This window comes from Danio aesculapii, chromosome 25 (assembly GCF_903798145.1).
Source record: "Danio aesculapii chromosome 25, fDanAes4.1, whole genome shotgun sequence".
Taxonomy (NCBI): domain Eukaryota; kingdom Metazoa; phylum Chordata; class Actinopteri; order Cypriniformes; family Danionidae; genus Danio; species Danio aesculapii.
In genome coordinates, this window is record NC_079459.1 from 20,669,494 (window position 1) to 20,696,970 (window position 27,477).

At 34.3% G+C, this 27,477-nt stretch overlaps 1 protein-coding gene across 4 annotated transcripts in view; it reads left to right on the plus strand.

Annotated features, from left to right (window-relative positions):
* dyrk4 (dual-specificity tyrosine-(Y)-phosphorylation regulated kinase 4) overlaps positions 1-27,211 on the plus strand; it is a 57,052-nt gene extending 29,841 nt beyond the window's left edge. For all 4 annotated transcript variants that reach the window (XM_056451519.1, XM_056451521.1, XM_056451518.1 and 1 more), the window contains 10 exons: positions 207-370; positions 8,987-9,123; positions 12,464-12,604; positions 18,042-18,180; positions 18,559-18,640; positions 19,655-19,827; positions 21,628-21,688; positions 21,824-21,953; positions 22,997-23,157; positions 24,643-27,211. In XM_056451519.1, coding sequence (XP_056307494.1) covers positions 207-370; positions 8,987-9,123; positions 12,464-12,604; positions 18,042-18,180; positions 18,559-18,640; positions 19,655-19,827; positions 21,628-21,688; positions 21,824-21,953; positions 22,997-23,157; positions 24,643-24,917 — 1,463 coding nt within the window. In that variant the 3' untranslated portion in view covers positions 24,918-27,211. The remainder of the gene's footprint in view (positions 1-206; positions 371-8,986; positions 9,124-12,463; positions 12,605-18,041; positions 18,181-18,558; positions 18,641-19,654; positions 19,828-21,627; positions 21,689-21,823; positions 21,954-22,996; positions 23,158-24,642) is intronic.
* Positions 27,212-27,477: the final 266 nt, after the last annotated feature.

Sequence of the window (27,477 nt, forward strand, 5' to 3'; positions counted from 1 at the left end):
TTTTATCCTAGCCAAAATAAAACAAATAAGACTTTCTCCAGAAGAAAAAATATTATCAGACATACTGTGAAAATTTCCTTGCTCTGTTAAACATCATTTGGGAAATATTTCAAAAAGAAAAAATGTAAAGTGGGGGTAATATTTCTGACATCAACTATATATATGTGTATTATATTAATGTATGTTGTTTATCATCCTCAAAACAGCGGCACTGAAACACTTCCAGAACCAGTTAACAGAATATGAGCGGGAAGAGATCATGGATTACTCTGAGATCTGGTATCTGGGTTTGGACACAAAGAAGATTGAAGGCTCCCAGGGATCCCCACAGAATGCCGGCTATGATGATGAACATGGCAGCTACTTAAAGGTTAGATATTATATGTCATATCTTTTTTCCTGTCCTGTTATTTTGGTAACACTTTACAATAAGGTTGTATTAGTTAATGCATTTACTAACATGAACAATTAACAATATATTTCAGTATTTGTTCATGTTATTTAACGTTAGTTGATGCAAATACAGTTGTTCATTGTTAGTTCATGTTAACTCACGGTGCATTGACTCATGTTTACAAGCATGAATTTGGACGTTAATAAGGCATTAGTAAATGTTGAACTATAATTAATAAATGCTGAACAAGTTTTGTTCATAATTAGTTAATGTTAGTAAATACATTAACTAATGAAAACCTATTGTAAAGTGTGACCGTTATTTTAATATCATCAGTTTCTATAGTTTTACAGAATTGAATAATAATATGTAGAAATATTTTTGTTAGTCATTTTCATTAGCTTTTGTTTTTTAAAATGTGTATATGTTTTTGGTTGTTTGATTGGCATGCTATAAAAATTTAGCATAAAAAATATCTTATTTTGTGTGTGTGCGTGTGTGTGTGTGTGTGTGTGTGTGTGCGTGCGTGCGTGTTTTAAAACATCATTTATATGATTGGGATTATGTTAATTTCCTGGCAGTGTTATATTAGAATGATTGAGAATGTGATTTAGAATTTATTAATATAAATACATTTTATTTTATTATGTTTTTGTAAATTGTTTTAATTTAATTTTTTATTAGGTGTTTAATCATGGGAATAAATATGCCAACTACTTAAATCAAGGTCATGATTGTCATGGATTGGTCAGGCTCTCACGACCCCCACTCACGAAGATCACCATCACCTGACTTCTAATGAGCACACAGCTGCATCACATTCACGAGCACCAGATAAAAGCACAGCACTCCAGTCGCTCATTGTCCGGGCTCGTCTCGACGAAAGCGGACAACTGAGCGACCACTCAGCGTAGTCATCCTCAGCTAAAACAAACGATTTACTTACCTGTTCTCTTTGTATTCCTCCTAGTCTTCCTGGTCCTCCCGAATCGTCCTGTCTTCCAGTCCTTCCAAGTCTGTGTCATCCTCTGTCAGCTGTATCTGGTGTGTGCTGTCCATCCTCGTGTATTCCTGTTACCCAGCCACGGAGGAAAAGACCCCAACATCATTCCTGATCCTCCTGGCTATCCTTCATGTGCTCCTTGTTGTCATTTAATAAACACCCTAACGTTTCCTTACCTCTGTCTCCTGTCCGCTTCATAACAGAAGCCCGGACCATTAACGACGACAACATGAGCACCCCCGATCACCTTCAAGAGCTGGTGGACCAGTTGAAGCGGATTCTACAGCCACCAGCTCCACTTTCCAACGCACCACCAGCACCGAGCACTTCCGCCTCCACAGTTTCTTCTTCGGCCCTTCCTTCCAGTCCCATGGCCCGACCAGCGCCCTACTCAGGCGGAGCGGGGGAGTGCAATGGTTTTCTGTTACAATGTTCCCTCATATTCGAAATGCAACCTTCTCTATATCCCACAGATAAGTCGAAGATCGCCTACATCGTATCTCTACTCTCTGGACCTGCACTTAAATGGGCTGAGACGATCTGGAACCAAGCCGGGCCGGTCATGAATTCCATCACTACCTTCACGGAGTATTTCAAAGAGGTGTTTGGACGTTCTGATGGGGAAGTAGCCGCTGGAGAGCAGCTGTATCATCTAAAGCAAGGTACTCTATCTACACAGGAATATGCTCTCCGGTTTCGCACTCTAGCAGCTGCAAGTGGATGGAATGAGAGATCGTTGTTGACCACGTACCGGCTCGGCTTGGAACCCACTCTCCGAATCCAACTGGCCACATTAGATGATACAATGGGTCTGGAGAGATTCATCCAACATTCTCTCCGATGTTCCGATCGTCTCCGTTCCTATCAACAGGACACCATCACCCCCTCGTCTGCACTCCTCCAATCGCCTGAGTCAACAGCCTCTCCAGAACCAGAACCCATGATAATAGAGTCTGGAAGACTGACATCAGCGGAACGACAGAGGAGGCTGACCCGGGGTCTGTGTCTATACTGCGGTGTCAGTGGACACACCCGTATGGAGTGTCCCCTTCGTCCCATTCGGACTTCAGTGAGTGTATTCAGTACGAATATTGAACAATGTAAACCACTTACTACCACCGTACAAATAACTACTGCCTCTATTTCTCTCCTTGTCACAGCCCTCATCGACTCCGGGTCAGCAGGGAACTTCATCTCCCAATCCCTCTGTCGTCAACTCCACCTCCGTACTGAGGCGTCCTCGCATATATACCAGATACAACCGATAACCCAGTGCACTCGATCTTCGACCCGTATCCATCGACAATGCGAAGACATCCTTCTTCAAGTGGGGTTGTTACATCAAGAGAGGATTCAATTTCTGGTTCTGGAGGGTGCAAATATGGACATCATTCTAGGGCGCCCGTGGCTGGTGAAGCACGATCCCATCATCTCTTGGGGCACAGGAGAGATAAAGAAATGGGGATCTGGATGTACACCTGCCTGTTTTCCAAATCTCCCTCTTCAAGGTCGGAACCCCATTTCTTTGTTTGCAACATCGGTCGAGAGCCCTCCTGAGAAGCAGTCTATCCACATTCCTAAGGAGTACAGCTCCTTTCATGATGTCTTCTGCCCCAAGAGAGCTTCCCAGCTACCGCCGCATCGGCCATGGGACTGCGCGATCGACCTAGTTCCAGATGCCCAGTTGCCAAGAGGTAGGATCTACCCGCTCTCGCTTCCAGAGAATCAGGCAATGGAAGATTACATAAGGGAAGCTCTGAGTCAGGGGTACATACGTCACTCAAAATCACCAGCCGCCTCAAGCTTCTTCTTTGTGGCCAAGAAGGACGGAGGGCTGCGTCCATGCATCGACTACAGGGTCCTAAATAACGGTACAGTAAAATACCGATATCCCCTTCCTCTGGTACCAGCCGCTTTGGAACAGCTCCGAGAAGCTAAAGTCTTCACTAAATTGGACCTCCGCAGCGCGTATAATCTGATAAGAATACGTGAGGGGGACCAATGGAAGACAGCATTCGTGACCCCTACTGGCCACTATGAATATGAGGTCATGCCTTACGGTCTGGTCAACGCCCCCTCCGTATTCCAAAACTTCATTCATGAAGTCCTCCGGGAGTTTCTTCACCACTTTGTAATAGTGTACATAGATGACATCCTCATTTACTCCCGGAGTGAGGCCGAACATCGCCAACACGTTGCGGAGGTCCTACACACATTGAGAGAACATCACCTCTACCTCAAAGCGGAGAAATGCTCATTCCACCAGAAGTCGATTCATTTCTTGGGATACATCATTGACCAAACCGGTATACGTATGGATGGGAGAAAATTGAGGCTGTTCTATCCTGGTCAGAACCCACTTCCATTAAGGAGCTCCAGAGGTTTCTTGGGTTTGCTAACTTTTATAGACGGTTTATCAAGGACTACAGCAGGATTACATCACCTCTCACTAATCTCCTCAAGGGTAAACCCAAAGGACTGGAGTGGACCAAAGAAGCAGCCGCAGCCTTCCGCCTTCTTAAGAAGGAGTTCACAAGGGCCCCACTCCTGACTCATCCTGACCCAAATCTTCCTTTCGTGGTGGAAGTGGACGCATCCACCACCGGCGTCGGGGCAGTATTATCTCAACATCATGATACACCGCCCCGACTGCATCCCTGTGCCTATTTCTCTCGGAAGTTGAGCCCGGCGGAGCAGAATTACAGCATAGGAGACAGGGAGCTTCTAGCAATCAAGCTAGCCTTGGAGGAGTGGCGTCACTGGTTGGAGGGAGCCAAACATCCGTTCCAGGTGATCACAGATCACAAAAACCTCCAATACATCAAAGAGGCCAAGAGACTATGTCCACGTCAAGCCAGATGGTCACTTTTCTTCTCACGTTTTGATTTCTCCATTTCCTATCGTCCAGGACCCAAGAATCTAAGAGCAGACGCTCTCTCTCGTTTACACGAGCATCACGATCATGAAGAACTCCCAACGAAGATTCTTCCCGAACACATCTCCATTTGTCCGATCACCTGGAACGCTCCTCCAGTCGTTGCCACTCCGGAAGCCCCTGCTCCGCCGGGATGCCCTCCTCATCGGCAGTTCATACCACCTGAACACCGGGTAGATCTGATCCACTCCTTACATACCTCGCTAGGCACTGGACATCCAGGGATCAACAATACTCTCTCGCTAGTATCCCAACGATTCTGGTGGCCAAACATGGCAAGGGATGTGAGGCAATATGTTCAGGGCTGTAAGGACTGTGCCCAATCCAAGAGCCCACGTCATCTACCCGCTGGAAAGCTCCATCCCTTGCCGATTCCGAACCGTCCCTGGTCACACCTAGGAGTGGACTTTATCACTGACCTCCCTTCGTCAGAAGGTAATACCTGTATTCTAGTCATAGTAGATAGATTCTCAAAGTTTGTCAAACTAATCCCTCTGAAAGGTCTTCCCACAGCCTTTGAAACTGCCGACAATATCTTTAATCAAGTCTTCAGGTCATTTGGTATTCCAGAAGATATTGTGTCGGACAGAGGTCCACAGTTCATCTCACGTCTATGGAAAGCCTTCTTCAAGCTCCTAGGTGTGGCCGTCAGCCTCTCTTCTGGATATCATCCCCAAACCAACGGGCAGACAGAGAGGAAGATTCAGGAGGTGGGACGGTTCCTGAGGACCTTCTGCAGTGGTCACCAGAACTCCTGGAGCCAGTATTTGGGCTGGGCAGAATATGCCCAAAATTCACTGCGGCAACCCTCCACCGGACTCACGCCATTCCAGTGCGTCCTGGGCTTCCAACCACCGCTCTTTCCCTGGGATGGCGAACCATCTGATGTCCCCGCAGTGGATCACTGGTTCCGGGAGAGCGAGAGAGTCTGGGACGAGGCTCATCAACATCTGCAGAGGGCAGTCCGTCGAAGCAAGGTAACCGCCGATAGGAGAAGGTCTGAAGAACCCAGATACACACCCGGACAAAAGGTGTGGCTATCCACCCGGGACATACGCATGCGACTGCCCTCTCGCAAGTTAAGTCCCCGATTTGTTGGTCCCTTCACCATCGTGGAACAGGTTAACCCCGTCACCTACAAACTACAATTACCCTCTCACTACCGTATTCACCCTACATTCCACGTATCACTCCTGAAACCCTATCACGATCCTGTTCTTCCCTCCACAGAGCCTGACCACGAAGAGGAACCCCCTCCTCCACTGCTCCTAGAAGAAGGAGCCGTCTACGCAGTGAAGGAGATCTTGCGTTCCCGACGTCGTGGTGGCCAGTTGGAGTACCTGGTGGACTGGGAAGGGTACGGCCCCGAAGAAAGGACATGGGTTCCCAGAGCTGATATTCTCGATCCTAGTCTCATGGTGGAGTTTCATGAGAGCCACCCTGAGTTCCCAGCGCCTAGAGGCAGAGGGAGACCACCACGGCGTCGGAGGTGTTGGCCCTCAGGAGCGGGCCCTGGGGAGGGGGGTACTGTCATGGATTGGTCAGGCTCTCACGACCCCCACTCACGAAGATCACCATCACCTGACTTCTAATGAGCACACAGCTGCATCACATTCACGAGCACCAGATAAAAGCACAGCACTCCAGTCGCTCATTGTCCGGGCTCGTCTCGACGAAAGCGGACAACTGAGCGACCACTCAGCGTAGTCATCCTCAGCTAAAACAAACGATTTACTTACCTGTTCTCTTTGTATTCCTCCTAGTCTTCCTGGTCCTCCCGAATCGTCCTGTCTTCCAGTCCTTCCAAGTCTGTGTCATCCTCTGTCAGCTGTATCTGGTGTGTGCTGTCCATCCTCGTGTATTCCTGTTACCCAGCCACGGAGGAAAAGACCCCAACATCATTCCTGATCCTCCTGGCTATCCTTCATGTGCTCCTTGTTGTCATTTAATAAACACCCTAACGTTTCCTTACCTCTGTCTCCTGTCCGCTTCATAACAATGATGTATCATATATCTTTTGTGATTATATTACTTGCCTGGAAATGTTATTTTAGAATCACAGAGCTCTTGTTACTATTTCTATAAATAGCTTTAAAAGTTTATTAATAATTTATTCATATATATTTTCATTTTTTATTTGACCATAAAATAGTTTTAGTAATTTTGTTATTTTTCACCATGTTTATTCTTTTTATTTCTATGCATAACATATTATTATTTAGTATTGATTAAATAATAATAAAAAAATTTGAAATATATTTATTTTTTTCGTCAGTTAACTTTAATAACCCTGTATACATTCTAAGACTGCTGTCAGATTACTGGCTGACATACTGACCTCATTTTCAATTTATAAATCATGAACTCAACTCAACTCGATAACTGATGAAATTGCATTACAGCACGAGTTTGGATAATTCATCCACAGGCAGTCTGCCGTCAGCACCGTCAATGTGCCTTTTCACAAAACGCTTACTGGCTATTAGATTGAATTCCTTCAGCCTCGGCCATTTAAAGACTCACAGCGCTGGCATTCGCAGTCGAAACATGTAAACAAAGTCACAGGTCAGATGGTCCAGATGTGCTTTCCTTCTGAAATCTATCAGGAAAAAAAAAACAGGTAGTAACAGGAAGTCTATTACTGATCATTTAATCGTAATTAATCGTCTGTAAAATGTCATGTCTAATAAATATTTATAATTTATTGTTAATCATGATTAGCCCAATTTTAGAAAGGAATCAGTTGATTGCACTGTTTTCTATCATATATTATATGTATTACCTTGTATAATCACACTTAATTATCTGTTTCTAATTAATGTTTGTTATGATTTAATACTATTAATATTGATTATCCAATTAAAAACAATTTTGAAAATCAACCAATTAGCTGCACATTTTTGTAATGAATTGCAATGAACCATAATTACTCACACCTGTTATTAACATATTATATATTTGCATATACTAACATTACATTATATATATTTAGGCTATATATTATTGTCATTCCCAGTACTGGGTTACAGCTGGAAGGGCATCCGCTGTGTAAAACATATGCTGGAATAATTGGCGGTTCATTCCGCTGTGGTGACCCCCGATGAATAAAGGGACTAAGCCAAAGGAAAATGAATGAATTATTGTCGTTAGTAATGATTAATCAGATTGAATATAAGATTGTCTGCTTTACATGTATGTTAGTGCTGTTAGTTTAATTAAAACCATTTAAAAAGTAACTAATAACAATTTCTATAGTTAATTAATCATATATAGTGATTGTGTGTGTGTCTTTGTGTGTGTGTGTCTGTGTGTGTGTGTGTATACATATAGTTAAAGTCAACAATATAAGTCCTCTTGTTATGGAGCTTAAAATATGCCAAAACAATCTGAATTTGAATTGTGTTCATTTGAATGTTTAATAACTGTAATGTTATAAAACTGAATATTATATGCCATTTAATAATGTTTTATATTTGAATTTCCAAATTTGAGTTTGAATTTGAGTTTGAACATCTGAAATTTAAAACAACCAATTTTTTAAAGTCTTTTTTAAACTTGAGATTTTTTTTGTTCTGAATTCATAGACTGCAGATATCCAGTTTGTAAAAATACGCTTTCGTCAGCACCAATAGCTTAGTTGTTAAGTGTGCTGACATATAGCATTGTGGTGCTCACGGCGACCCGAGTTCAATTCCCGGCTCGAGGTCCTTTGCTGACCCTTCCCCTCTCTCTGCTCCCAATACTTTCCTGTCCATAACCTCCACTATCCTAATAAAAGGTGAAAAAAAACTTGTAAAAATTATATATATATATATATATATATATATATATATATATATATATATATATATATATATATATATATATATATATATATATATATATATATATATATATAAATACACTTTCAAGTTTTCAAGATGAAGAAAATCGTAAAATTCAATATCCTAAAATTCAAAACCATAAATTCTGATTGTGAATTTCAGATTCAGCGGCCAGGAGTGATCAACAGGAAAGAGTAAATTAATTTAATTTAATTAAAATAGGAATATCAAAACAATATTTAATGGCATATAATATTCGGTTTTATTAAATTACAATTGTTAAAAATTCAAATGAACGCAATTCAAATTCAAATTGTTTTGGCATATTTTAAGCTCCATCTCTTGTGAAATTTGGATGTTTAAAAATATTTCCTAAGTGCTGTTTAACAGATATTTTCAACACATTTTTATACATACTAGTTTTATTTACACATTCTAATATCTAATTTGTCATGATGACTGAACATAATAATTTTCTTTAATAATTTAGCATTTTGCAAGGCTTTTTTAAACATTATTATTTAAAAATATATATTTCTTAAGGGGGGTAATAAAATTGATGCAATAAAATTGTGTTATTAATCATAATTACCTACACAAAACTAATAAAAAAACGCATTTTGCAATCGAAACGTAAACCAAAGTCACATATAGTCCAGCCCAGATGTGCATAACTTCAGAAATCCACAAAAGAGAAAGGTTTCTGCATCTCAATATTACCATTGCGATGTTTCTCTAAGTAACAGGAAGTCTGGCACTGTAAAAAGAGACATAAATAATCCTGCTGAGCTGTTCGTCAGCTGACTCTGTCCTCTAAATACTCTGTGCAGGTCCTGCATGACCATATAGGCTATCGCTATGAAGTGCTGGAGGTGATTGGGAAAGGATCGTTTGGCCAAGTCTTGAAGTGTTTGGATCACAAGACAAATGAGTTGGTGGCCATCAAGATCATTCGAAATAAGAAGAGGTAAAGTGAACCGCAGTCTTAAGTGTTCATTCTCATTTTCAGTACAATCGTGGTCAGCGACCACTAGGGGACCTCAGTGGTGCTGCAGCTCTCTTTTATTGTGAAATTCAACAATACTATACTATTAAGACACTGAAGGTGAATACGGTAAAACAATTATTAACAGTATACTTCCCATATTGATTGATTACATTATAAATCACCAAAAAATATATTACAAGTTTTCAAAAATATTATGTTTAAATATGCAAATAAGAAAAAATTAATCCATAAAATTGAGTTTGAAATTCCTGTTAACTATTATTTTCTAATAGAGTCAAAAGAGGAGATTTTGAGTATGTTTTAATCACTTTCTAATTCAGAAAATATACTGCAAAAACCCAGTAAAAAACAACATTTTGGCAATAATTTGTAGAATAAAATGTTGTATTCTAATTCAAAAATATATACTGCAAAAAGCCAGTAAAAACTACATTTTGGCTATTTTTTTATAGAATAAAATATATGTAATATTGCAAATGATGGATATAGATATGGACCAAACTTTGAGGTTTGGCATATGGGCTGCTGTAGTGGAGATTTATGGATTTATGGCCAGAGAAATAATCGTTTTGAGAAAACAAACTATTAAACATGGATTATAATCCATCTGAAATTGAGTGAGAAAGAATTAAAAGTGTATTTTGGATGTTTTCTTTTCATTATACTGAGAAAAAAAAGCTATTTATGAAAAGCAAAAAAGCCTTAAAAACTTAAATAGTACTGAAATAATGTACTATAAGTAAAAAAAATATTACATTTGTTTAATTAATTGAAATGAAATTAAATCAAACCCTTTTCCCACTCTTTTCTTTTTTGTAAGGCTATGAGAAGCTCTTCGGCGAGCTTTTATCTGGGTCAGTGTTTACAATGAAGCTGATACAGTGAAGGGTGTTAAAAGGTGTCAGTTGTGTATCTCATTACACGCTTGAGCAGATCTGATCTCCTGGCCTTTGACTGCCATCGCACCTGCTTTGACTGATGCTTTTACAGTACTTAAAGCCCTCTCAAAATGCAAAGCCCTGTTCAACTGTAGAGCTGCTCTCTATATTTGGGCTGTTTAATGTGGTCAGTAAGTTTTCATGTCATTAATTGTGATTAATCATGATTAATCGCACCAAATGTTAAAATTTGAAATGTATATTTAGTGGTGTTAATAATGACAGACTATTTAAAACAAATTGAAATTACTAATTAATTACACATTTTTAATGTAATTCATCAGGATTATTTTTTTAAAACCAATAAAAAATGTTCTGTAATTCATCATGATTAATAATGATTATTATTTATTGTTATGAATTGATTGTTATTAATACTTCTAATATAAATATTATTTTATTAGTTGATCTATTTGTTGATTATTATTAGTTGATATGTTAATTATAAAATGAAAAATACAAAAATCTGAAATTAATTATGATTAACCATAAGTAATCAAGCATTGATTGTTGATTAGCTATATTTTTAATTAACTAAAATATTTTGTTTTTGTTTTTATCAATTTTACAAAATATTAACATTTCAAATACTTATATATTAGCACTGTAAACCATGAATATTTTAAACTAGTTTAAACATTAAATTAATTGTGATCAATTGAATCTAACATCAACATTACTAATAATAATATATCATATAATCTTCAATACATACATCAATGCATACATTAATCATAATCAGCTGACAAAATTGGTTAGTTAATAAACTATTGTTACACTTCTTCTGTAAATCATGGTAAAAAATGTATATTTCAAAAATAAAGGTACGAAATCTGTCATTGGGGCGGTACATTTTCAATAGATACATTTTTGTTCCTTACAGATCCTTAAAAATTACAGATTAATACCTACAAATGTGTACTTCACAGTACACCTTAAAACCTTTTACCTTCACCTTAAAAGTAAAAATGTGAACCTTAAAGGTACAAAAGTGTACTCTAAAGGTACTAATGTCCACCAGTATGGTACAAAAGTGAACCCTAAAGGTAATGTCTACCAATATGGTACAAAAGTGTACCCTAAAGGTACTAATGTCCACCAGTATGGTACAAAAGTGAACCCTAAAGGTACTAATGCCCACCAATATGGTACAAAAGTGAACCCTAAAGGTACTAATGCCCATCAATATGGTACAAAAGTGTACCCTAAAGGTACTAATGCCCACCAATATGGTACAAAAGTGAACCCTAAAGGTACTAATGCCCATCAATATGGTACAAAAGTGAACCCTAAAGGTACTAATGCCCATCAATATGGTACAAAAGTGTACCCTAAAGGTACTAATGCCCACCAATATGGTACAAAAGTTAACCCTAAAGGTACTAATGCCCATCAATATGGTACAAAAGTGTACCCTAAAGGTACTAATGTCCACCAGTATGGTATAAAATTGTACCCTAAAGGTACTAATGCCCACCAATATGGTACAAAAGTGAACCCTAAAGTTACTAATGCCCATCAATATGGTACAAAAGTGTACCCTAAAGGTACTAATGTCCACCAGTATGGTACAAAAGTAAACCCTAAAGGTACTAATGCCCATCAATATGGTACAAAAGTGTACCCTAAAGGTACTAATGCCCACCAGTATGGTACAAAAGTGAACCCTAAAGGCACTAATGCCCACCAATATGGTACAAAAGTGAACCCTAAAGGTACTAATGCCCATCAATATGGTACAAAAGTGTACCCTAAAGGTACTAATGTCCACCAGTGTGGTACAAAATGTACCCTAAAGGTACTAATGCCCATCAATATGGTACAAAAGTGTACCCTAAAGGTACTAATGTCCACCAGTATGGTACAAAATGTACCCTAAAGGTACTAATGCCCACCAGTATGGTACAAAATGTACCCTAAAGGTTCTAATGCCCATCAATATGGTACAAAAGTGTACCCTAAAGGTACTAATATCTACCAATATGGTACAAAAGTGAGCGTTAAAGGTACAAAAGTTTACCCTAAAGGTACTAAAGTCCACAAGTATTGTAAAAAAGTGAACCTTTTAAAAAGGTACCACCCCAGTGACAGATTTTGTATCTTTTTTCTGAGAGTATGTATGTATAATATTTTTTTAATTGATATTACTGCATAATATTATAATAATAATACAGGAGTCATTCTAATGTACTCATTCTAATGAACACAAGAAATTAACATCAAAAATGTAGTAATCATCATTTACAATTTTTTTTATAACACTGATCATTAAAAACCATGAAAATGTGGGGAAAATATTCTAATGAGCTGCATATTGATTACTACTTCACAATAATAATGATTTCTTTTTTCCCCGGCAGGTTTCATCATCAGGCTCTGGTAGAGTTAAAGATCCTGGATGCTGTACGGAGAAGAGACAGAGATAACTGCCACAACGTTATTCATATGAAGGAGTATTTCTACTTCCGCAACCACCTGTGCATCTCCTTCGAGCTGCTCGGGTGAGTGAAGATTCATTGACATGCTCTCCATTTAAACTGTCTTAAACCTGTCTAGTAACTCGCGTTAAACAGGGAGTCACAGAGCTTACTAAAATAGAAGACTTCTCTGTTACTTCAGCTTATTATAGAGAGCTATTTCAAGAGAATATCAACACATATTTTGCTTTCATATTTATGAGTGAAACAGTATATTCATTTCAAAATAATTATCTAAATCTATCTCTCAATAGACAAATATAACCAGTACAAATATAACCAGTACAGATCCTCTTATCAGTTACATTCGGTTACTTATCAGTTTATTTAAAACAAATTCATATTGAATATTTGTGCAGTAAAAAAATATTTATATTATATTATATTATATTATATTATTTTATATTATATTATTTTATTTTATATTATATTATATTATATTATATTATATTATATTATATTATATTATATTATATTATATTATTTTATATTATATTATATTATATTATTTTATATTATATTATATTATATTATATTATATTATATTATATTATATTATATTATATTATATTATATTATTTTATTTTATATTATATTATATTATATTTTATTATATTATATTATATTATTTTATTTTATATTATATTATATTATATTATATTATAATTTTTATCTCATGTTGACTAGAAAGACAAGACAGATAAAAACAGTAACAATTACCAACATGGTAATTCAATTACTCTATGGATATTTAAGATATCCATTATATAAGATATAACATTATTTATTTATTTTTATATTTATTTAAAATATATTTCAAGTATGTATTTATTTTAATAATAATTTAACATTACAATGTTAATAGATTTTTTTGTAAGAAGTAATAATTAAGCAGATCATCACATTAGTTTTGATTTTAAAAGCATGTGTTGTTTCTTTCTTATTTGTTTAAGGAATAATAATTTTAATCATTTAGGTTTTGAATTTGTAAAATCTTTTTGTTGTTCAATAAATAATTGTATCATAACATTTATGATTAAAAATATTTACAATTATTTTATTTATTTTGTTTTGTTTTATTTTAAAATTTGTGTCAACTTTGACACAAAATTTTACCAACACGGTAATTCAATTATTTTATGGATATTTAGGAAAAACAATTTCTTTGACCTGTCTTGGCATTGATTATTAGACTATTATTAAGTGTACTATTTATCCTTAACTGTGCACACTGCAATATTGTAGTATTGTTTTGAATTAGACCACACTGCTGTTTTTTTGTGTTTTCTTTTCTTTTCTCCCTTAAAGTTACTGTATACTGTGTATGTTCAACTCATTCCTGTGTATACAACTCATTCTGAAAAGTTCAATAAAAAAACATTTTATTTATTTATTTAATTTTGTATATTAATTATGTATTTATTTTAAAGATAATTTAACATTACAGTGTAAATAGATTTTTTTTGCAAGAAGTAATAGTTATTAAGCAGATCATGGCATTAGTTTTGATTTTAAAATGATGTATTATTTCTTTCTTATTTGTTTTAGAAATAATCATTTTAATAATTTATAATTTAATAATTTGTAAAATCTTGTTGTTCAATAAATAATTGTATCATATCATTTATGATTAAACAATTATTACAAATTATTATTATTATTATTATTATTTTAGTTGTTTTGTTTTGTTTTATTTTTCAATTTGGGTCAATTTTAATTTCATGTTGACAAGATAGAAAACTTTTTTTATACAACCAGTACAGAGTACCATGTTAGTTATTCAATTAATATTCAATGGTTATTCAATTTAAAAATATATTTATATATTTATTTACAATTTGATTTCATGTTGATGTTTCAGTAGTCCACTGTTAAAAAACAAAAAAGTCTAAAACTATATAATTTTTGGAGAAAAAACATGCGTAATGCGGTTCATTAAATTATATCTGATTCCCTAGTTAGTTTGTCACATTAGTAGTAATTTATCACCCATGCCGCTGGTTCATCCCATCACTTATATCCGCGAAGTGAGAGTTTCCTCCCTCAGGACCTTCAGGACTCTGGCTAAAGTGCGCAATTAAGTCTCTTCGCAGGAAAAGCAGCTTCATCTCTGACAGAGCCTGACCTTTAGAGATGCGTCGCTCCCTATCTAGGGTTACCGTCACTGAATCCTTTACTTAATGCCTTGATTAGACCCCTATCTCTTTCTCTGCCCACTCGTGGTGTGAAGTCTCTGGTTACATGAAGCTGTTCACAGCTGCTGTTTTAGGCCTCCTCACTGCCAAACATAATGACTTTCATGAGTTTCTCTCTAAGGGCTCTTTAGCATAATGCTTAGCGGTTAACAGACTAACAGTGAGATTTTCTTTTATGGAAGCGTTTAAAGAAGGGAGCTCGTTGAGTGACAATGGATGTGTTTGTGTTAAGGTTTGGCATGAGGTTGCGCTAAAAGTGACTGTGCTGCCATCTTGAGGCATTCAGAGAACATTTACTTCATGTTTCACATGATTTATTTAGCAGACCCTTTATCCAAACTAGCTTACAAATGAGGGAAATAGAAGCAAGTCACTAGAACAGCAACAATACAGTATGTGGATGCTGTGACAAGTCTCAGTCTACACTGCAAAACCTCCACTGCAAAAACTTTATTTCATCAAAACATTTGAGTAAGCAACCACATTTTTATGTTAGTAGAACTACAATTCCATTTTTGTGATGATAACTGTGGTACATGGAGTCTCTAAACCTCAGTTCTCACATCTTTTCACCACTCCCAACTCATCACTATAGCTGGGCTTCAATCACCGAGTGTTAATGCACATTTTGAAGTATCATATGAGAAACGATTGATGGAAATAGCAAAATTTTAATACAAATCTCTTAATTTACCAGGAAAAGGTTATTACGCTAGATCTGGTTTGCGAATAAAGGTAGATGGAAACGCATTTGCCATTAAACTCTGATGTAGCAAACACTGAAAAAATTATTTTGGCTAGTTGTTCAAACTTCTTATTTAAAATGAGCTGAATCAACACAATTCTTAAATTTTTTGAGGACAACTTAATTGTTTTATGTTCAATCCACTTAAATGCACAAAAAAATGATAAAAAATCTCACTCAATTTGTGGGACATGTGAAGGAATTGTGTGTGGAAACCAGCATTTTTACAGTGAAGATTACACTCATGTGACACTCATGTCAGCCATTCAGCAATCTGCATTATGCTTGCTTGGTTTGTTGTTGGTTTCTAGGTTACCAATACTACAGTCAGCCACTCTAACAACTTGATTGAAAGCACTTAATTTACATTAGTGATCTTTCCTCTTTTGATGAGAACTTTGAAAATGTTCGCTTCATTTTATAATGAAGTTAATAGTGCAATTACCATTTCGTAAACATTTTGAATAAACTCATGTAGTTACGTAGTGAATAACTCATGCAATTATTTGCATTAACATCACATAAACAATCTATACGATTAGATGTTAGTTGTCATTTTGAAGTATCACATGACAAATGTGATGTAAACACAACATTTTGAATAAAAAACCTTTTTTTCCCAGTAATCTTTGGGTGGTTTTGGACTAAATAAAAGTCCAAATGTGAATAATGGGATCATATGAATAACCAATTCCTAATAATGGGAGTAATATCAATAGCATGTTTAATGTGACCATCAAAGAGACATTTTACTTGAATTATTGTTGTGGATCATACAGTATAAACTTTAAAAGTTGTTTTTGTTAGCCCTTTCTCAGCCAAACAACGTACTTTTCTACTCTCGTTGCACCCTTTACTATAATGGTAACAGATGAAGAACAAACAATTAAATCGATTTAGAAGTCTTTTTAGTGTCTTGGAGGGGAGAGGTGTCCAACCTACAGCATCTAAACACTGGGTTACCTCAGGGCTCTGTTCTTGGGCCATTTCTCTTCTCCATCTACACGACATCTTTAAGACCAGTCATCCAGAAACATGGATTTTCCTACCACTGCTATGCTGATGATACCCAGCTATACCTCTCTTTTCACCCTGATGATCCCTCGGTTCTAGCTCGCATCTCAGCCTGCCTGTCAGACATTTCACACTGGATGAAAGATCATCATCTTCAGCTTAACCTCGCGAAAACAGAAATGCTTGAAGTTTCTGCCAACCCGACTCTACACCATAACTTTTCAATCCAGATGGATGGGGCAACCATTACTGCATCCAAAATGGTAAAAAGCCTTGGAGTAATGATTGATGACCAAGTAAACTTCTCTGACCACATTTCTAGAACTGCTCGATCTTGCAGATTCGCACTCTATAACATCAGAAAGGTCCGACCCTTACTATCTGAACATACAGCTCAACTCATTGTTCAAGCTCTTGTTCTCTCTAAACTGGATTATTGCAACTCTCTACTAGCCGGGCTTCCAGCTAACTCTATCAAACCTCTTCAGCTGCTTCAGAATGCAGCAGCACGAGTGGTCTTTGATGAACTCAAAAGAGCACATGTCACTCCGCTACTCACCCGTTTGCACTGGCTGCCAGTTGCTGCTCGCATCAAATTCAAAGCTCTGATGTTTGCTTACAAAGCGACCTCTGGCTTTGCTCCTTCTTATCTGCTCTCACTTCTGCAGATTTATGTGCCCTCCAGAAACCTCCAGAACTCTCGCATTCAATCTGCCCAGTTGGTGGAATGAACTCCCTAACTGCATCAGAACAGCAGAGTCACTTGCTGTCTTCAAGAAACGACTAAAAACTCAACTATTTAGTCTCCACTTTCCTTCCTAATCTGCAACTGCCTCTCTGGCTATACCACTAACTGTACTCTCTCAAAAAAAAAACTTGCATCACTAATTCTTTGCTTCTTAGACTTTACACACCTGAAACTTGTCTATAGCACTTGTTCACTGTTGCTCTCATAGTTGTGTGAATTGCTTCCTTGTCCTCATTTGTAAGTCGCTTTGGATAAAAGCGTCTGCTAAATGACTAAATGTAATTGTAAATGAATAAAATTGAAACTGCCGGAGTTGGAGGATCAAATGTTGACTAAACAGATGCGTCCTTAGTCTTTTCTTTAAAAATGGTTATTTTCGTGTAGATTTGAAGACAGTTAATTTAATGATGCAAGGATTTCATATACTATAAGCCTGAAGTGTTGAATTCAGATGACGGGGTACAGACTGAGCCAGAAGATATTTTCTAAGTAGACTACACTTGAATTTCATGCAAGTGTCAATTGGCAACCAGAGTAAATGGAAGAATGAATGTCTAAAATGTGCACTGTTGCACTTTCGATCAGTCTGGCTGCCATATTCTGGATAAGTTGAAGAGGCTTGATAGTGCTAGATGGGAGGGCTAAGAAGGATGCATTCCACTAACCCATCATTCTGCTTTGAGTCAATGCTGTTTATGCTGAATTAATGTCAATCAACAGAGAGCTAATTGAACAATTATTTGTCTGCTTTCTTAACAGGGCAAACCTGTATGAGCTGATCAAGAAGAACAACTTCCAGGGCTTCAGTCTGGGTCTGATTCGCCGTTTCGCTCATTCACTGCTCAAGTGCCTCCAGATGCTGCACAAAGAGAAGATCATCCACTGTGACCTTAAACCGGTAAGCCTCAGCACTGCCCGTGTGTAAATAAGAAAAGGAATAATATGGAATATGGAATGATAGTTTTGTGTACTTTTAGGAACACAAAAATTCATCACAGCCAAAACATTTTGAATTAATTTGTATTTTTGACCAGCACTGTGATCCTAAAATAGAGTCTTTTTATATGTCATCAAATGATGCTTGTTCTGAATATGCCTGACGGGACTTTTGACACATATATTAAATATGTTTTTGAGTGATATTGTCCACACAATGAAGAAAGTTTGGAAATAAGCAGATTCAAACATCTTACATTGTTTTCAGTTTCATTTTAAACAATTTTATCTGTTCAACAAAGACCATCTTGCTAATAAATACTGATTTTCCTCATAATAGGAGAACATACTGCTTTCCCAAAGGGGGCAAGGAAACATCAAGGTGGTCGACTTTGGATCAAGCTGCTATGAGCAACAGAGAGGTAAAGTAAACCCTTTTATATTGAACAATACATAACAGAATCTGCAATCCTTTGATTAGGTGTATTGATGTGGGGAATCTTGTTCAAATCGATGTATTATCATTTGCATTTATAACTGTTTTCCCTTTTAAGGGATAGTTCATCAAGAAATGAAAATGTGACATCTACTCTTCCTTAAGTAGATTCTTTTTTTAGTATTTAGACAATGGTATCCGCGCTAGGCAAGAAAACAATAGGAAATAATAAATCCATACTTGATTTTCATTTTTAAAACAAACCTGTGACATAACAAATGAAAACCAATGATTTGATGCATTAAAGCAAGACATTGCATGTGAATAGGGTTAAGAATGAACTGATAGTTTACCATACGTCCAGCTAATTGATTACATAAAAAATGTACAAATATTTTGGTATTACATTTATGATACAATTTAAATTACAATACTTCAATATAATAATATGATAGTGCCATTCAAGAGTAAGTGTTGGTAAAGATTTGTGGTCAGTGCAATATATATGCACATGCAGCCTTTAAAAAAATGTCAAAATTGAAAACAAAAGAAACACTTTAAAATATATTTTGGATGTTTTTTTTTTCTGTTAGACTGAAAAAAGCTCAATATTGAGAGCATTTTCACCTGCAGTGTCTTGTATTAAAAGTACAGTTTACCCAAAACTGAAAATTCTGTCATCATTTACTTCCGCTTTACATGTTTCAATACTGTATGGCTTTCCTTTTCCTGTTAAACCCAAAAGAAGATATTCTGAAGAATACTGGAAACCTGTAACCACTGACTTTCTTATGAAAATCAATGGTTTCCAGTTTCCAACGCTCTTCCAAATGTCTACTTAAGTGTTCAACAGATTAAAGAAACTCATAAAGGTTTAGAAACACTTGAGAGTGCGTGAATACTTTGCACATTTTCATTTTTGAGTGAACTATCCCTTTAATCTGATTCATTTAGTTAAATGTCTGTATCTCTAACCGAGCTCTTGTTTTCCTCTCTGCAGTGTACACTTACATCCAGAGCCGCTTCTACCGCTCACCAGAGGTGATTCTGGGTCATCCGTACAGCATGGCTATAGACATGTGGAGTCTGGGCTGTATTTTGGCGGAGCTTTACACCGGTTATCCGCTCTTTCCAGGAGAGAGTGAGGTGGAGCAGATCGCCTGTATCATGGAGGTCAGAGACTGTGCTAATAATAGTTTAAAAAAGTTCTGTTTACATGTGGTATAAAAGAAACTGTTCACCCCCAAAATAAATATTTCCTCACCATTCCGTCACACTTAAGTGTTTATAAACATTTATGATTTTCTTTTTACTGATGAACGCAAAAACAAGGTATTCTAAAGAAAGTTGGAAAAAGCAGACATTGACATCCATAGTAGGAAATAAAAAATATTACGGAAGTGAATGGCTGTTTTTTTCCAACATCCTTCAGTGTATCTTTCTTTGTGTTTAGCACAGGGGTGGGCAAACTCGGTCCTGGAGGGCCGGTGTCCTGCACAGTTTAGCTCCAACACTACTCAAACACACCTGAACATGCTAATCAGTGTCTTCAAGATCACTAGAAATCTATAAGCAGGTGTGTTTGATTAGAGTTGGAGTTAAACTGTGCAGGACACCGGCCCTCCAGGACCGAGTTTGCCCACCCCTGGTTTAGCAGAAGCAAGAAACTCAAATAGGTTTAGATCAAGTGGAGGATGAGGAAATGATGACAGAATTTACATTTTTAAGTGAACTGCTCCTTTAAGATACGTTTTTCCTTTAATACTAATCCCTAAACCATTTTTTGAACACTTTCAGAAGTAATTGAAAACACATTAGATCAGATTGATTTCAATAGTATAAATGCTCAAATGCATTTAAACATTCAATTCAAGTCAATGTGTACAGCGCTTTTCACATTAGTTATTACTTCAAAGAAGCTTTACAAGAGGTGCGAATATTACATTACATAGTCAAAGCTATGGTGTTGTGTATACTGTACGTTGTAAAAAAATATCTGGAAATTAGTAGTTTTCTATATTTTGTGATTCATGTTTTTATGTTTTATTTATACTTTTGAATTGCATTCTAGGACCTTAATCTTTCTTTCAACAACTTTTTACCTTGACAAGTTAGAAAATGTGGCTTTTATTAACATTTTTAATAGTTTAGAGTGATATATTGGCTGGGTTGGTGTTGTGTATTATGCTACAAAAACCTTGCGATAAACTGCCAGTACATTTTCTGCTATTTTAAAGCCTTATTGCTCTAGATTTTATTTCTTATACATCATTCTTATACAACCACACTGAACTGAGTTAAACTGAACTGAACTTAAACACTAAAAACTGAACTACACTGTTACAATTTACTATGACCTTTTATGTGAAGCTGCTTTGACACAATCTACATTGTAAAAGCGCTATAGAAATAAAGGTGAATTGAATTGAATTGAATCATATTATTTCAAACTACTGAAATGTCAATAAAAGTCACTTTGTTTAACTGTAGGGTTGGATTTTCAACATCAAAAATTGACAGAGCAGAGATATAAACAGAAAAGACTGAATATTCTGAATAACAAAATACTGGAAAATGTTATTAAACAGTTACAATAGTTAAATAGTTAACCTGCAGTTCTATAGTTTATACTATAGTGTCCTATGCAAAAAAGCGATGTCTATGTGTATAATACATTTTCCATGAAGTGTAAATCCACAAGTGTACAAACATCCATTAAAGACTAAGTGATTGTTATTTTTTTCACACTTTTACAGTTAATGGTGTATTAGAGCTTTAAAGCTTTAAAAATCTGATAGATAAATGTAAAATAAAACCATTAATAGTTGATTGTCATCACATGAAAGATGTTATAGTAAAGAATCTTCAAATTGCCTTTGTGTTCTGTATCTGAAATAAAGTCCTTTATGCCTGTTAATGATTTTTCTATAGTTCTTGGTTACTAATAGACTGTTTATATTTTTAATTCTGCAGATCATGGGACTTCCTCCAAATGACTTTGTTCAGACTGCATCGAGACGGAGGTTATTTTTTGGTAAGCTTACTAATTAGGAAGTGATTTCTTAATGCTGGTTTATTTTGGTTACTGTATAAACTCATGGAACTTTTTTCTAAAGTGTTACCCAAGTAACACTGAGGTTTCATTTTACTGTTCAAATGTTCCAATCAGATTCGAAAGGAAATCCAAGGAACATCACCAACAGCAAAGGAAAGAAACGTCGACCCAGCTCTAAAGATCTGGCCAGTGTGCTGAAGACCAACGATCCTCTCTTTCTTGACTTCATTCAGCGTTGCCTTGTGTATGTAGAAGTAAATTATTTTAGATTCTATTTTTGATATTTTAATATTTGTTATGCATCTAATGTTTAACATAACTGTATAACTAATTATTGAATATAACTATATATATATATATCATTGTAATTATTTATATTTTATTTGTATTTATTTAATATCTTATATTATGTTAATAAATATAATTAATATAACATGTTAATAAAATGTTATAATGGATATTTTTGAGATAAAATATATTTTTTATATTATTTAAACTCTTCTTTTTTATTTATTTTGTTTTATTATTTAGTATTTTAATATTTATTTTAATATAGGTTTAGAATATTTAATATATAATTTTGTTATTATATTTTATATAATAATTTAAACTAATAATTTGAATGAGGCTATATATCTTTGTAATTTGTTATGTTAATATCCAGCATATGTTTTCCAATATCCGACTTATCCAGCATATGTTTTACTCAGCGGATGCCTATCCAACCGCAACCCATCACTGGGAAACATCCATGCATACTCATTCACACACACACACACATACACGGTCAACTTTTAGCCTACCCAATTCACCTATAGTACATATCTTTGGACTTGTGGGGGAAACCGGAGCATCCGAAGGAAATCCACGTGAACATAGGGAGAACATGCAAACTCCACACAAAAACAACAACTGACCCAGCAGAGGCTCGAACCAGCGACCTTCTTGCTGTAAGGCGACTTACTACCCGCTGCGCCACCGCGTCACCCTATATAACAATTAATAAAATTATATTATTGTCATTTAAGATAAAATATGATATACATTTTTATATTGTAATTTAATCCTAGTTTATTTATTCAGTTTTATTGCTTATTATTGTAGTTTTCTAATAAATAAAATGATATAATTAATAATTTAAGCCAAAATATATATTTTTATTTTGTTATGTACATTATTCTGTTTTATTTATTTTCTTTTATTCTTTTAATATTTGTTCTAATATAGGTTTAGAATGGGTTTTATAGGTTTTATAATGTTTTCTTACCTGGTGTTGTGTTGTTGTAGGTGGGATCCCACAAAGCGCATGACGCCTGATGAAGCGATGCAGCATGAGTGGATCACAGAAGGACGCCTCAACAGACTCCATCCGAAACCTCGCCCGCTACGGAAAGACAGTGACAACAATTATGAATTTACCTACCGCAAAGCCACAGGAAACAGGACAGGTGAGGGCCAATACATGTGCCATTACAGAAATATACAGGGATGTCAAAAATATTCTGATACTTGGGTTCTGTCTAAAAATGCACAAATGTTTTAAAAGAATGAATGTATGAATGAGTTAGAAAATGAAATTAAATGTTGTATAATTATATAACATAAAAATGTAATAAAACTATTAGTTATATTCATATTATATATTAATATTCATTACAATAAGAAGTTAAATTTGCTATAATTATAATATCAAAATCTAAACAAATATTATATATAAATGTTCTGAATTAATAATTAGAGTAAAAATGAAATCTTAGAAAAGTATAAGACATTGTGGATTATTTTAATGTATCAATAAATATAATATTAAATAATATTTCATATAATTACAGAAGCAAAATCGAATTACAAAAAAATGGAAATAAAATTATAATGTGAATTATATTTATTTATTATTATTAAATTAACTTTAATATTAAATAAAATGATGTTATATAGTAGTGTTATGTTATAATTGTCATATAATAAAATTAAAATGCATTTATAATGTGAAATAAAATAATAATTAAAATATTAATATTAATGGCGGTTCATTGCGCTGTGGCGACCCCGGATTAATAAAGGGACTAAGCCGAAAAGAAAATGAATGAATGAATATTAATATTAATTATAATTGTAATAATAATGCAATAATTTGTTAATTGTTATTAATAATTTTATATTATAAATGTTTAAAACTAATTATTTATTGTAATATGCTATATATATTTTTTTATTATAATACAATAATATAATCTAAATTATTTATAATAAAAAAATATTTTATATTGTTATTTATGTTTATATTGTTATATTTTATGAGTTATTTATTATTATTATTATTTATTATAATATAAAGTAAAACATTCTATAATTATATTGTGTTATTATAGAATACTAAACAAAGGAAATATAGTTATAATAAGTGTGTGAATGTTTGAAATTAAATTATTGGTTAAAATATGAAGCTAAAGGTGTTGTGATTACAGTATAAATATATAATTAAAGTAGATTCATAAATTAAATAATTTCATTTTACTCTTTTTAATTTTAGTTATGATATGAAGCAACATGTTACGTACTTGCTATATAATTAAACTATTATAATGTTAAATTACTGTGACTCGAATGGCATCCGCTGCATAAAACATCTGCCAGAGTAATTGGCGCTTCATTCCTCTGTGGTGACACCTAATAAATCAGGACTAAGCCGAAAGATAGTAAGTGAGTAATGTAAATCCATTACATTATGCAAAGTCGACACAATTCCTTTATGTTGTCCCAGCACATATCGATTTAGTTAACTTAATTTAAAGTGGTTTAAACATTAAAAAATTAAGTTGTCCAAAATGTAAAGAATTACATTGATTCAGCTCTTTTTAAATAGGTAGTTTGCACGACAGCAAACATCTTTTTTAATGAGTGTCGAAATAATCTCTTTTCTCTCTCCACAGCTGATAAATCAGGATCCGACGAGAAACTGAAGAGGGTCAGTGACGCCTCAAGCAAAGGAGGAAAGACAGTCTCAGAAGAGCGTCTGCGTCCTATAGGAGCCTCAGCCGAGGAAGAAACCAGCGAGGATTCAAGCAAAGGCCTGAGCAAAGACAGCAAGACGGACTCGAGTGGTGAACGATCCGTTCAGATCATCATCAAACCTCAGACGGGCTCCAGCTCTGATTCCTCGTCCTCTGAAGGACCAGAGCCTCAGTTTCTGCCCCCCATTGTATAACAGCCACAGCAAGGTGTTTCTTACTGCAGCCGCTTGGTCTGGATTTACCGTTTGTGCGGCTTATTAGAGAGAGTTTGACTTTGAGTTTTGAAATGTCCAAGAAAGTCAGACTAATGATTTATTTATTTATTTTTAGCAGTTATTCATTGTGGTATGAAAAGGTGCCATCATACTAGAGTCTGAAAACTGTTTAGCCACAAATTTTGAAGATGTGATGCCGGATGTTGTTTTTATTAGTTAATAATTTGCTAAATAATATTTTTAATAATAAAATCAATTATTTAAAATACATCAAATGAAATAATTATTGAATTGATGTACAAAAATTATTTTTAAATTAAAGTATTTAAATTAAACGCATATAATAAAATGTTTAATTAATTAAAATAATAAGGATTTCAAACTAATTAATAATTGAAAAAATCAATTAAACAAATTATTATTGAACTAATTTTAATTTACAAAAGGATTTTTCAAATAAAGGATTTAAATTAAACACATTTAACAAAATATTTGAAATAAGAATGAAGAAATTCCAATTGAATGTTTAAAAAAAATTATTAAATCAAATAATTATTGAACAAATTTTTGAATAAAATATTTTAATTAAACACCTTAAATAGAATATTTACTTAATTAAAATAAGGATCAATAAAATCTAATTAAATGTTTAAAAATGTAACTATATCAAATAATTAATTTACAAAATAATTAAAAATATATAAAATATTTTAATTAAGCACATTTATTAAATTATTTAATTAATTAAAATATTAATTAATAAAATCTAATCAAACATTGAAAGAATTAAATGAAAGAATATTAAATAATTTACCAAATAATTTGAAAAATAAAATATTTAATCCATTAAAATAGTAATTAATAAAATCTAATCAAATATTGAACTATTTTAATTAAATAATTATTATTAATTAATTTACAATATCATTTTTAAATATAACATTTAATTAATTTAAATAATAATGAATAAAACCTAATCAAACATTGAAAGAACTTAATAAATATTTATTAATTTACCAAAGTAATTAAAAAAATACCAAAATTTACTTAATTAAAATAATAATGAATAAAATCTAATCAAATATTGAACATTTTTAATTACATAATGATCAATTAATTTATAAAATAATTTTAAAAATTAAACATTTAATTACATAAAGTAATAACGAACCAATCAAACTTTTAAAAACATCATTCAATTCAATTAATCATCTGCAGCCTAGTGTGATCGCACCTTCACTTTCCAGTCTAGAACAATTACATTAGCTGAAGAGCATTCGATTGTGTTTTCACCATTAAAACCCGTCTTGTTGATTTGGAAGTAAAGTGAATATCATTTTGGTGCTTGTGATGTATTTGGAAAAGATTATTGTTTGTGACACTGGCATATTTTGCTGAGCATCATGCTATGTGCATGTTTATTGGGTCTAGTGTGCTTTTTCATTTTCCTTTTTTTAAGCATCAAAGCTTTTAGCAACGTCATTAATAGAGCTCAAGCAAACCTTGAGTACCAAAGCTGCTTTATTGTGCAATATTTACTGCATGGATTAACAGTGTTTGTATATTTTCTTGTCGTTTGCCAGATTTAATTTTTTTTAATGAGTTAGTATGCTTGTCAGTGCAATAATAACTGAGCCAAAGAGATTTATCGTACATGTTTTTACTCTAGAAGAACAAATCCTCAGACTAAATCTGACGGAAAGCACACTAGATCATCAAAATGTGCACAGGAATTGCGTGATTTTTATTGATGATTGTTATGATTTCGATTTCGAGGGAGGTCAAGAATGCTGTTTAGAGTAAAAGTACAACGTTTTATGGATTGTAATAGTTTCTTTTCTTGTAAATAGAGTTCTTGAGGTACAGTAAATACCATGCACCCTATGCGGATGCCATCAAGTCATGTAAACATTAGACAAGGTTTTACTTGTTCTTGTTATCGTTTTATCTGTTATAATTGATACAAATGGAGATTTTTACTACCATATGCTCTCTTTTTCCCCCTTGTTGTTTTGTTTATGGGGTTTTAGAAGAAAGTCTTGGACGGAGGGTGTTAGGTAGTGCCTTTCAGTATTAGAATAATCGTCATTTTAATCGTCTCTTGAATAATGTCTGTACTGTCATAACTATGACAATAAAGATTTAATATGGAACTAAATGTGAATTTTTAAATGCAAACACGGTCTGGACTTGATTTAGTGGAAATGGCTTTTATATGTTCATCAAGGGGATGTGTATGCATTAAAATAAAGCACTTTTGGTAAATGTGAAAATGTTTTCTCAATTTTTATGTTATTGTTTTTTTAACTAGATAGATATTTTTAAGAATTAATCACTTTAAAACATTATAAGTGACTAAAAAGTGATATAAATAACATGGAGCATAACTTATTTTCTGCCAATGCCTGTTAACGTAGTAGAGCAATTCCAGCATTATGGATGTGACATTTGCAGTAAAATCTCAAAACATAAGTTCACAGAGAAAGTATATGTTAACATTATATTGAAACATCTGTTTATATTTTACAAAACTACTAAC